Source organism: Panthera leo, chromosome C1 (genome assembly GCF_018350215.1).
Source record: "Panthera leo isolate Ple1 chromosome C1, P.leo_Ple1_pat1.1, whole genome shotgun sequence".
NCBI classification, from domain to species: Eukaryota; Metazoa; Chordata; class Mammalia; order Carnivora; family Felidae; genus Panthera; species Panthera leo.
The window spans coordinates 8580547-8592746 of NC_056686.1; the positions used below are offsets into that span (position 1 = coordinate 8580547).

The following is a 12200-nucleotide window of genomic DNA, read 5'->3' on the forward strand; positions in this document are numbered from 1 at the left end:
CGATTTGGAAATTAGCAACAAATTTCCATAAATACTTCTGTTTATTTTTACTTTTAACCGTTAAAAGAGTCTTGCTTTTGTGGATCTGTTTTTCTAGACCATCCTTGGAGAAACACAGGAGGAGGAGGATGAGATCCTTCCAAGGAAAGACTATGAGGTGAGATTCTTAGATGCTGTCTTGGGTAACAAAAGCAGTGAGTGACCTGGTCACTTCCGACCGAAACATTAGGATTTCAGTGAGAGATGCTCTTTGTCTCTCCCAGGGAGTGAATGGGTAAGAAGAGGTCATGTGTCTCTCTCTCGAGAAACGAGCTGTTTAACAAGCCCTTTTCTCACCATGACCCCAAAACAGGGTCTGGGTATGTCTCCATGCATTCACAGGTCTATGGTACCTTAACCTGGATAGCATATGTTTGCTGTTAAACTATTTGCTCTTACAGCTAGAGACCCAGAGTCAAAGCCACTGACAGTGTGTGTTCATAACAGGTATGGGACAGGAGTGTGTGCTTCTCTTCTGAGAGAACTTTGTTTTCAGATAGATGATTGTTTCCTGCCCAAGGAACTTTTTTCTGAAGTGCTCTTAATTATAGTCCTTGTTTCAAGTATGGGATTTTTAGTGTGTGTGTGTGTGTGTGTGTGTGTGTGTGTGTGTGTGTTTAGTAAGGCCAGTGCTGCTGGAGTGAAACCAAACAAATACACCTCTTTATCATTTAATCCGTTTACGATAATGTGTCTGTGATTTTTGAAATGACAAAAACAAGCCTTGGTTGTGATGGAGAATTCTTAAACTGTTTACAAAAAGAAGCTAGAGAAAAACCCATAACCCTGTTCATTAAAAGATGACCATTAACCTGACTGAATGTCCTTTTCTATGTTCCCATTCCTGCTTTTTTTAAGTAACAAGTGTGATTTTTACTACATGTACTATTTTAACATGTTTTCCCCCAACTTGAAAACAACTTTCGTATTGCTAAGTACTTTCCTACAGTATCTTTTTAAATAGACAAATATTTTTTATGAAGCCACAATTTATTTAATTTGATTTTTTTATAGGATGAACTGTATAGTCTTGACTATCCTTTCTTGTTCATTTTTAATCGCTTCCTTAAGCAATTCTAAGAAGTGTAATTAATCATGCATGTATAACGCTTTTTTAAAAATGTCACATGGGGCGCCTGGGTGGCTCAGTCGGTTAAGTGTCCGACTTCGGCTCAGGTCATGATCTCACGATTTGTGAGTTCGAGCCCCGCGTCGGGCTCTGTGCTGACAGCTCAGAGCCTGGAGTGTGCTTCAGATTCTGTGTCTCCCTCGCTCTCTGCCCCTCCCCCACTCATGCTCTGTCTCTCTCTCTCTCTCTCAAAAATAAATAAACATTAAAAAAATTTTTTTTAAATGTCACATAGACTAAAAGTTCAATATTTTAGGGCACTAACAGACTAGTTTTCTTTTTAACATTTTATCTTTTGCTGTAGAATTTAGTACAGCTAATAGGATTTATTAGAATAACATGGAATTTCAAAAAAACCTTTCATTATAGAGAATTTCAAACATAGAGAAAAATGGACAGGATAGTATATTGAAATCCCTTGTACTCATCATACAGTTTCAGCATTCAACTCCTGCCCAACCTTGTTTCATCTGGCTCCCATCCTCTTCCCCTTCCCTTATTATTTTGGAGAAAATTCTACCCATCACGTTATTTCACCCATAAATAATTCAACATGCATCTGTAGAGGATAAGGTTTTTGTTTTTTTTTTAATGTTTATTTATTTTTGAGAGAGAGGGAGAGAGGTGCAGAGTATGAGCGGGGAGGAGCAGAGAGAAAGGGAGACACAGAACCTGAAGCAGGCTCCAGGCTCCAAGCTGTCAGCACAGAGCCCAACACGGGGTTCAAACTAACAAACTGTGAGAACATGACCTGAGCCAAAGTAGGACATTTAACCTACTGAGCCACTCAGGCGCCCCAGGGATTTTTTTTTTAGCAAAACAGGATACCATGTTCATACCTAAGAATTTAACAATAATGCCTTGATATTAAATGTCCAGTGTTCAAATTTGTCAGTTGTCTGATAAATGTCATATAATTTTTTAACAGTTTGTTTCAACACAGTTCCAAATAAGGTCCTCACATTGCATTTGTTTGATTATCTTTTAAGGTATTTTTAAACTTTTTTTTTTTTTTTAAGTAATCTCTACTCCCAGTGTGGGGCTCAAACTTGCAACCCCAAGGTCAAGAGTCACAAGCCCACCAGGTGCCCTCCTTCTAAATTTTTTTTAATCTGTAGGTCTCTCCTTCATCTTTTTCTTCCCTTGCAGTTGACAGAATAATTTTAGGACTCTGGCATTTGCCAGTTGCACCACCGTGGTATATGCTACACTGACGGGAATGCTTTTCATGAATCAAAATAAAAAAGCACAGTATCTACTGTGCACACATCTACTGATGTGTTTTCCCATATTTCTAAAATATTTGTGTCCGTGCACACTGTTGAGAGGTTTGCAACAATTAGTATAAGAAGCCCCATATTGCGCTGTCACCTTACATTCCCTCACTGAGCCCAGTGATGTCACCCTGAATGTGTGACCATGACTGGAACTTTCTGGCAGCCTTCATCTACCCCCTGGAACTCACCATGGTTTCTCTGCTCCTTTGATCCTGCTATTCCCAAGCCTCCTTCTCTCCTTTTACTAAATTGCACTTACGTTTGTAATGCGTTTACTTTCACCTGATATGCATATTTATGTAAATGTTATGGGTTAATGTTCTTTCACGTGAGTCATTAATATTTCTCAATTAACTATCTTCGAGGATGAGCTTCTTGAGAACATTTGCCTTGCATAAGAGCAAATTTAGCTGGACGCTTAATCAGAAAAGTCTGCTCAGATTTTATTAGGGATCAACTAGAAAACCCTTCTTTTGAAAATCTTTCTAAAATGTGCTCCTTCTCATTCCTGCCTCACTAAGAGTTCATTACACCTACTTGACTAATTTCTTTGATAAGTTGGGGGTCTTACAAGATGTTAGGATTGCTGTTTTGACATCCTGTCTCGTTCTGGATGGTTCATCTGTGGGATGAGTCTGTTAACAGACAGTGATGTTTCATGCTGGTCACAGACCCTCTATTGCTGTTTTGAATTAGGGAAAGGCACCCCTCAGAGCAGAGGATTTAGAATAACAGGCCTCTCCCTCTGGGCCACAGCAGCTCCTGTAGCTCAAGACCCATTGAAAGTGCTTCTTGTTGGTGGAACATGGGCTGCCTTTCAGCCCCACTTGCCCTCTTCCCCCGCTCCCCCCACCGTGGCTGTATACCATTTTGCTCATAACCTTGGGCAGCAGGACACCTATACACATTTTATTAAAAAAAAAAAAAAGTTGAGGCGCCTGGGTGGCTTAGTCAGTTAAGCATCCGACTTCAGCTCAGGCCATGATCTCATGGTTCGTGAGTTCGAGCCCCACATCGGGCTCTCTGCTGTCAGCACAGAGCCCACTTCAGATCCTCTGTCCCCTCTCTCTATGCCCTCCCCTGTTCACGTGCACACGTGTACTATCTCTCTCTCTCTCTCTCAAAAATGTAAACATTAAAATTTATTTTAAGTTGTTAGCCCCCCACCCCCGACCCAAGAGCAGAATACAGCAGAAATAAAAGGAAGTTCGTTGTCACAAAAGAGAAGTAAATGATATCTCGTTTTAATGAATAAATTATCTAGTCCATTGGTACGTACTTAACGAAGTGTCAAACTCAATTTTAAAAAAAGAAAAGATCGATGTCCTGGTGTTAGAATTGTTTTCAAAATGTCCCTTTTAACAGTTTTATTGAACTTATAACTCATAGTCTATACAGTTTATCCATCTGAAGTATATGATGGAGTGGTTTTTGTAGTATATTCACCGAATTGTGCCACCATCCCCAGATCACTTTTAGAACATTTTCATCACCCCAACGGGGAACCCTGTACCCATTATTGGTCACTGCTCACTCCCCTTGACCTTGACCCTCACCCTAAACAACCACTAGTCTACTTTCTGTCTCTAGAGATTTACCTGTTCTGGACATCTGAAAAACCTCTTAAATGTTTATGAAGCCGTAGCATTATTAAACAAACCATGAAGCACATAATTGGCTGGCAATTTCTCTATATGTTTGGTATGAAGGACATTCATATTTTTCAACATTTTTTCCCTGTTTGTTCCTGGAATGTGATATAACCTTAACGTTTTTTTTTTTAAATGTACATATATATTTATATGTATGTATATAAAACACATATAAATATGTATGTATTACGCGCACATACTCTATATCCCACCTCTTGCACAGTAAAAAAATCTACATATAACTTTTTGACTCTCCAAAACTTTCTACTAATAGCCTACTGTTGGCCTTACTGATAACATAAAGTCAGTTAACCCATAATTTGTATGTAACGTGTATCATATGCTGTATTCTTACAATAGAGTAAGTTAGAGAAAAGAAAACGTTAAGAAAAAAGAGAAAATACGTTTACAGTACTGTACTGTATCTTTTGAAAAAAATCTGTGTACAAGTGTATTTGCTCAGTGCAAATCAGTGTTACAGGGTCAACTGTATTACACGTATAGTATGTTATGTATATGTAATCACTAAATACATACACATCCTCATCATTCACAGATGAGTCCGTTTCCTGGCAGAAGTATTTTTTACCTACTGCGGTATTTTGTTTCGTAATCAGAAAAAAAAAGTCTTTTTTAAATATAAAAAGTACATGTGAGAATTTCAAACAACACCCAGATGTGAACAGCCACCTCAGAGATATGCATTGTTAACAGTTTTCCCAGGGGTGCTTGGGTGGCTCAGTCGGTTAAGCAGCCAGCTTGATTTCAGCTTAGGTCATGATCTCACAGTTCATGCGTTCAAGCCCCACATCAGGCTCTGTGCTGACAGTGTGGAGTTTGCTTGGGAGTCTGTCTCTCTCCCTCTCTCTCTACCCCTTTCTGCCTCTCTCTCTCTCTCTCTCTCTCTCAAAAAATAAATAAGCTTTAAAAAAATTTTTTTTAAAGTTTTCCCAGATGTCTGGCATTATCTGCTGACATTCAAATAATCTTAATTTTGTGTCATCAAAACAGGATCATATTATATATTTCATTCTGCATCTGGCTCTGTTTGTGTACTTTGCATTTTCTTTTACTTAATAACTTCTATACATTTTCCACATCCGTCTGGAGACCTATCATAATTATGGTTATGTAGTCTTCCATACTTGGATGTTGGATCATCGATTTACTACGTTGCCTGTCGATGCCCCAGGACCCTTTTAAAAAAGGGATTTGGACTTTGGGGATACGTATGGATGGAATAAATTGTCACGTGTCACACCTGTGTTTGGCTGACTGCTGACTCTTGTCGTGGGAGTGTGGCTACCGGGCCAGCGTCCAGCTTGTTCACCAGCCTATGCGTAGGTAGCAACAGGTTTAGGAAGGAGAGAACACACAACACATCATTTCCTTTGTTGCCAGACTGCTGCTTCTCTTACAAAACATAGAAGAAATAAAATTAGTTCCTTTGAGTTGTTTCTCAAGATGCCTCTGGCACACACACAGATTTGTTGCAGAATAGCTGTGTTGCAGAATAGCTCAGTTTAAGGAACACTGCTGTCGATGCAGTTTTAGGAGCTGTGCTGAATCTGTGCCTCTTCCCAACATAAGCTGAAAGTTGCTTTTTAAAATACCTTGCACGTTGGTTCATCTCGTGACTAACCTCTTTCTCATGGAAGCTGACTACTGAAGAGACTTGTAATTAACTGATTCTCTAAATGAATTTGGTTCTGGTTAGTTGATGTAGTGGGATAAGTTGGGGAACACTGATAGCCAGAGGTCTTTTCATGTTTCGCAGAAGCAGGATGTTTAAAGGTAGGTAATCGAACGCTTTTCCCACAGCAGGAGTCTGTAGCCGTGCTGCTGGAACGTTCGTGCACGTCCAGCACCAATTCTGATGTGACAGATCAAAGGTCTGAGATGCTGCACTTCTAACCAGCTCGCCCCGCCCCGGTGCTACAGGCCCACTGCCCTACCCGTCCACACTTGGAGTAGCAGGAACCTAGAGCTTTATTTTCCAGGTTTCGGTAATTGTTCCTGTCTTGTGACTTTTCTTACTCCCGTTTGTCTTTCAGAGTTTGGATTATGATCGCTGTATCAATGACCCTTACCTGGAAGTTTTGGAGACCATGGACAATAAGGTGAATCCCTTATTGATTTCTTGGGACTGGAGAGATCTCACAGTAGCTTCCTTTTCCCATCTAAATGCCCCTGTGAATAGCCTTACTCCCGTGGCTTTTAGCCCCTTTCTTTTTTTTTTTTTATAAATTTTTTTATTTATTTTTGGGACAGAGAGAGACAGAGCATGAACGGGGGAGGGACAGAGAAAGAGGGAGACACAGAATCGGAAACAGGCTCCAGGCTCTGAGCCATCAGCCCAGAGCCCGACGCGGGGCTCAAACTCACGGACCGTGAGATCGTGACCTGGCTGAAGTCGGCCGCTCAACCGACTGCGCCACCCAGGCGCCCCTTTTAGCCCCTTTCGTGAGATATCTGCATTTACTCCTGAAACCTTCACCCTGTCAACCACAGTACCCACAGCCAGTGTACCTGGCCCAGCCTCTTACAGTATATCCTTCTAGCCTTGTAAAGCACCTGCTATAGCAGACGCCATTACCGTGCTTGCTGTCCCTGTGGAATCTAGCCTGACCCTGATTGGCCAAGATGTGTTCCTTCCTTGCTGCCAACAAAACCGTATAATGAACTGAGCTTGTCTTTCTCTGTGTGAACAGAAAGGTCGCAGGTATGAAGCCGTGAAGTGGATGATGGTGTTTGCCATTGGAGTCTGCACTGGGCTGGTGAGCAGGCGGGGGCGTGGGGATGTGGCGGGCCAGAGGGGTGGCAGAGGTCAGAGGGCAAGTCATTTGTCATGATAACAGAGACCACCTTTTCTGTTTTTCTCCCCCGCCCCCAAATAATAATCCTGACACCGTTTTCATGTCTTGTTTTTCTCTTTATGAAAGTGAACCAGACATCACTGGTACTCTTTAAAGCACTCAAAGGCTTTAAAGCACTCAAAGTACTGAGTGGAATTTGAGGTCACTCTGTAGGGAAAAAGCAAAGTAGTGAAACAAAACCGACCGTCGTACCCTTTCCTTTAGTATGGCGTGCCCATAAGCAGGACACTGTAGACCTCAGTGAATTTATTGTCCTGGGCTGCTTCCCTGCACGTGGCTTGTTTTATCTAGAAGGTAGAGCTGGTGGCTGTGGGTGGAGGAACATGCCTGAATGCATGTTCAGCCGGCTGGGGTCGGCTTGCTCGTACGTGAATCACAGACCAGAAAAGATTATGAAACACTGCCAAACTTGAGTAGTAGCACAAGGCCTGGAATCCCAACTGCTGACCTAACCACACTTAAAGCTGGGGAAGAGAAACTGGAAAAGTCAGCAGTCAAAATGAGATGTCAGATATGATTTGCCATCAGTACAGTGTTAGAATAGGCAGTCTTCCTCCATCAGGGCTGCCTTTTATCCTATAATAAAAACACCGACTTGCAGGGATTTAAACGACAGGTGTTTATATCTCACGGTCCTGGAAGCCAGGAAGTTCAAGATCAATGGTACCAACAGATCTGTGTCCTGGGCTTCCTGGCTCCTGGCTGTGTCCTCACAGGGCAGAAGGGGGCAAGAGCTCTGTGGGGTCTTTTATAAGACTACTAACCTTATTCACGAGGGCTCCATGCTAAGGACTTACTTAAACCACCCAAAAGGCCCCATCTCCTAAGGTCGTCACAATGGGGGTTAGAATTTCACCAGATGAATTGGCGGGGGGGGGGCATGCAAACGTTCAGTCCAGGACTGGGGTTATAAGTATTCCTAAGCAGCAGCCTGTTTATCTCTCTGGAATGACTACAAGTCTCACCTTGACTCTGTATGATATACCCATAAAATGCAAACATGTGTTTAATGTAACGTACCCACAAAGGCTATGACCAATTTTTATTTTTCTGGCGCTTGTCAAATTTTTACTGTAGTAGATTCAGAGGCCAAGGACCATCTTACTAGTTAAGACAGACGGCACTCAGAAGGCCTCTTTAGTGACATTCTGATGGGTGCCGATGTGGGGGGAACTTGGGTTGACCGGATTGTTTTACTGAAATTTTAGAGTGTCTACTTTGTTGTGTATGTTTCTGGTTGCAAATTTCCCGGCAGTAAGCATCTACATGTTTAGTCTTTCTGCTACTTTCATATCAAACTCCTTTGAGCTGCCATTTACCGGTACCAGCAACTATACCACGTACCTTCGTGTTATTGGAAGGCAGACTTGCCTTTATAGCCTAGCAACCAGCCCTTGTTACTGCTTGGCTCTCTTATCCTTAGATCTGTCACGGTATCTGCTGCAGTACTTGAAAGCCTCCAGGCGTTGGCTTGAGGGAAGGCCAGAGTCAAAGGCATGAAGCCTTTGATCCTGAATCCACCGAATCATAAACCTTTCCTGAAGTTCTCCTTTAAGCCCCGAGCCGAGACTTGGGGCTTAACATGGACTGGTTGGTGAAGCTTTTCCATACACACCTGAGTAAATGTTGTTTTTCAAAGTTACATCCTAAGCTATATACTTAGCTAAGCATCACTGAAGATATGACTGGAATTCTTCATCTGAAACTGCCTTTGGAACATGCTGAGCAGTCCACGATTCTGGATATTACTGTAGTCACAGGATGGCCTTCCTCGGTTTCACGTCTTTTCCGGCATCCTTTTCCCTCTTTGTCTTACTCTCCTTCTCTGGGCAGAGCTATGCCCCCGTCCTTTGTTCTTTGGAGAGGCGGTGGGGCCAGGCTGGCAGGGAATCTCCTGGAGAGTCAGAGTCCCTAACAGGAAACCTGTTTCCGCATTGCCTGTTGGTAACACGGGTGCAAGTGCCAGCCAGGAAAGGCCAGGGGGTCATCCCAGCATCTGAGCAAAGTACCTGCGCCCCGGTGGGGAAAAGCTGTGTGACGGTTTGCTTGCTCTTCACAGGTGGGTCTCTTTGTGGACTTTTTCGTGCGCCTCTTCAGCCAGCTCAAGTTTGGAGTGGTTCAGACCTGTATCCTTTTCCCGGTTCTTGGCATTCCCAGATGTCAGCAGTCTCTGACTTTGCTCTCTTACCTAAGAACAGTAGACAGGGCCTGTTGAAGAGTTTTTATTAGCCATTCAGCTTAAGTTTTTTAATGATCATTGAAGGACACAGGAGGAAGAATTTGATAGAGACTCGTGTTCAGGTTGGTAAGACAGATCCCACAAAGATGCCTGCTCTTCCCAATCATCTGTAAATTCAGTGTGTTCCAGTCACAATTCCAATAGAGTTTTTGAGGAACTGAAAAATTCTCTTCCTAAATTTGTTGGAAAGAGTAAAGGGCCAAAGGTGGTCGAGACAGTTTTGAACAAGCAGGGGGAACTTGTCCTACTCAACGTGAAGGCTCGCATAATTTAAGATATAGTAACTGAAACCATGTCATACTGGTGCAGGAATTCCCAGTTAGGCCAACGGAAGGTAACAGAAGCAGAAATTAGCTTGCACATGTAGAGAGGTATGGTGAATGACAGAGTTAATGTTGTAAGTCTGTGAGGAAGAGATAGATAATTTAACAAAAGATGCTGGGACACTGGTTATCCATCTGGAAAAATATAGATTCCTTCTTTGCACTGTAAATTAATTCCAGATGGATTGAAGATGTAAATAAGCAAAACAAAACTTGAAGAGACCACGTGATGTCAAGAGTAGGGAATAATTTCTTAAAACTCCAGGAGGCGCAGAGTGAAAGGGAAAAAGGTCAATAAACTTGACCACAGCAAAGTAAGTTTGTTTTTCTTTCTTTTTTTAAAAAAATTTTTTAACGTTTATTTAGTTTGGAGAGACAGAGTGCAAGCAGGGGAGGGGCAGAGGGAGAGGGAGACACAGAATCAGAAGCAGGCTCCAGGCTCTGAGCTGTCAGCACAGAGCCCGCCACAGGGCTCGTACTCACAAACCGTGAGATCATGACCTGAGCCGAACCCAGATGCTTAACCGACTGAGCCACCCAAGCACCCGAGTTTGTTTTTCATGCAAACAAAAAACCTCAAACCACAACAATAAAACACCATAAACAAAATGGAAAACGAGTGCACAGCCTAGGAGAGGTGGTTCACCATACATTTAAGAGGCAAGCAATTCGTATCTGGAACACAGGAAGAGGTGCAACTCGGTAAGGAAAAAGCCTAGTAGAAAAATGAGCAAAGGAGCAAACAGGCAATTCTCAGAAGAGGAAAATTGAATGGTCAGTAAATAAACCTGGGGAAAGGGTTCCCCTCACCACTAACCAGGGAAATGCCAACCAAATAGACAGCAACTCCTGAATCCCTCTTTTTCCTGCGGACCTTGGACCTGGGACATGTACGTACCGGTTCATTACAGCTTTGTGATTGCAGAAAGGTGAAACCACACCAGGTGGGAGAATGGAAACATTGTACCACTACAATGGTACCATGGTACAGTGGTTCGTATGGTGTGATTTTACGCAGAATTTACAATGAATGGACCAGCGCCGTATATATCAACATGACTAATTCTCAAAAACTTGATGTTGAAGAAGAGAAAAGAGGAAATTGTAGAATGTGTATGAAGTGCAATCCCATTATTTTAGTTTCAGAAACATATACTACGATACGGCTACGTATAAAAACACAGAAAGACACACAATAATTTCAGGTTAGTGGTTTCTCTGAGGGGAGAGAGGGAGGGAAACAAAGGATTTTTTTTTTTTAATGGTATCTAATATTTTAATTAAAAAAATAACCTGGAGCAAATTCAGGATTTGTTAAAGTAAGGATGGAGGCGGGGCGGGGGGGGGGGGGGAAGGGTGTTTGTTACTTTTTATAAAGTGAAGTGTTGATGTGAAATGTTGGGGTCCGGGAGTGAATGGTCAAGAAAGATTCCTGCGATGTTTTCGGTGCAAAAAAAGGTGGTCTTATTAAAGCACAGGGACAGGAGCCATGGGCAGAAAGAGCTGCCCCAGGATTGTGAGGAGTGAGTGATTATATACTTTTAAGTTGGGAGGGGGTCAAGGATAGCGTTAAGTCTTTTTTTTTTTTTTTTTTTTTTTTTTTGCGTTAAGTCTTTAAGAAATTTGGAAGCAAGGTTTCCAGGGCCTTGAGAGGCTAGCTGCTGTTAAGATAAGGTTATTTACCATTGTCCAGTAAAATCTTTGTCGTGGAACCCTTCAGATGTGTTATCAGTGGGCCGTATGTTTGAAGGATGATTGCTAACATAAACCTTGGGTTGGGAGTTCAGATAAAAGAAGTTTCCAAAGGGATTTTCGTATGTTAAAGAAGACTGAGGATCCCGGAGGTCGAGCAAATGTCACACTAAAGTTGCCCTTTGCCAGGAGCATTAAGGGTCAGACATTTGAGCTCCTGGAGGGCAATCACTGTACCACCTCAAGTATTTGTCGATGGGCTGCAAGTTGTAAGGTTATTTGAGTTTTTCTACATTCCTTTTGCCTTTGTTCTCCCCATCACTATTTCATAATTTAAAAATGGCCCCTCACGTAGAAGACATCTCAGGCAGTTTCCTTTTTTTTAAGTTTACGTATAGAGAACAGGAAGATGCACAGGAGACAGCCACCACGTCTTAGAGGAAGGGACACCGCACCATTTCAGGTGATGGTGGGAACGCCCTTGACTGGCGGAGCATGTTTTCCTTAACCCTGGTTCTGTAGCGGTGGAGGAATGCAGCCAGAAAGGGTGCCTTGCCCTGTCCCTCCTCGAGCTCTTGGGTTTCAACTTGACCTTTGTCTTCCTGGCAAGCCTTCTCGTCCTGATTGAGGTGAGGTGGTGTGGGTGTTGCCTTTTTGCTAACGAAGTTTCGGATTCTTTCGTGTCCACTGCTGGAAATGCCGGGAAGCTGAATCAGACTTAGAAATGTAAGTTCCGGCAGAAAGTGGCCCCTCCTACACTTAAGAGTTGTTTCTGAAAGTAAAGGTTTCAGCCTCTGGTGAGATTACAGAGGAAAAGTCCAGATTAGGAGGGTGGTTCTCAACCGTGGCAGCACATTAGAGTCACCTGGGGGACTTTAAAAAATGACTTTAAACTAACTTTAAAAATGGCAGATACCCGGCTCAAATGAATGAGATCGGAGTCTCTGGAAGGCGAATGTCTGCATTGGCAGAT

The 12200-nt window shown here is 42.6% G+C and overlaps 1 protein-coding gene across 2 annotated transcripts in view; it reads left to right on the forward strand.

Moving 5' to 3' along the window:
- CLCN6 (chloride voltage-gated channel 6) overlaps window positions 1–12200 on the forward strand; it is a 32448-nt gene that overhangs the window by 821 nt on the left and 19427 nt on the right. For both annotated transcript variants that reach the window (XM_042954146.1, XM_042954147.1), the window contains exons 2-6: window positions 98–157; window positions 6152–6217; window positions 6809–6874; window positions 9033–9099; window positions 11750–11856. In XM_042954146.1, the coding sequence (XP_042810080.1) occupies window positions 98–157; window positions 6152–6217; window positions 6809–6874; window positions 9033–9099; window positions 11750–11856 (366 nt within the window). The remainder of the gene's footprint in view (window positions 1–97; window positions 158–6151; window positions 6218–6808; window positions 6875–9032; window positions 9100–11749; window positions 11857–12200) is intronic.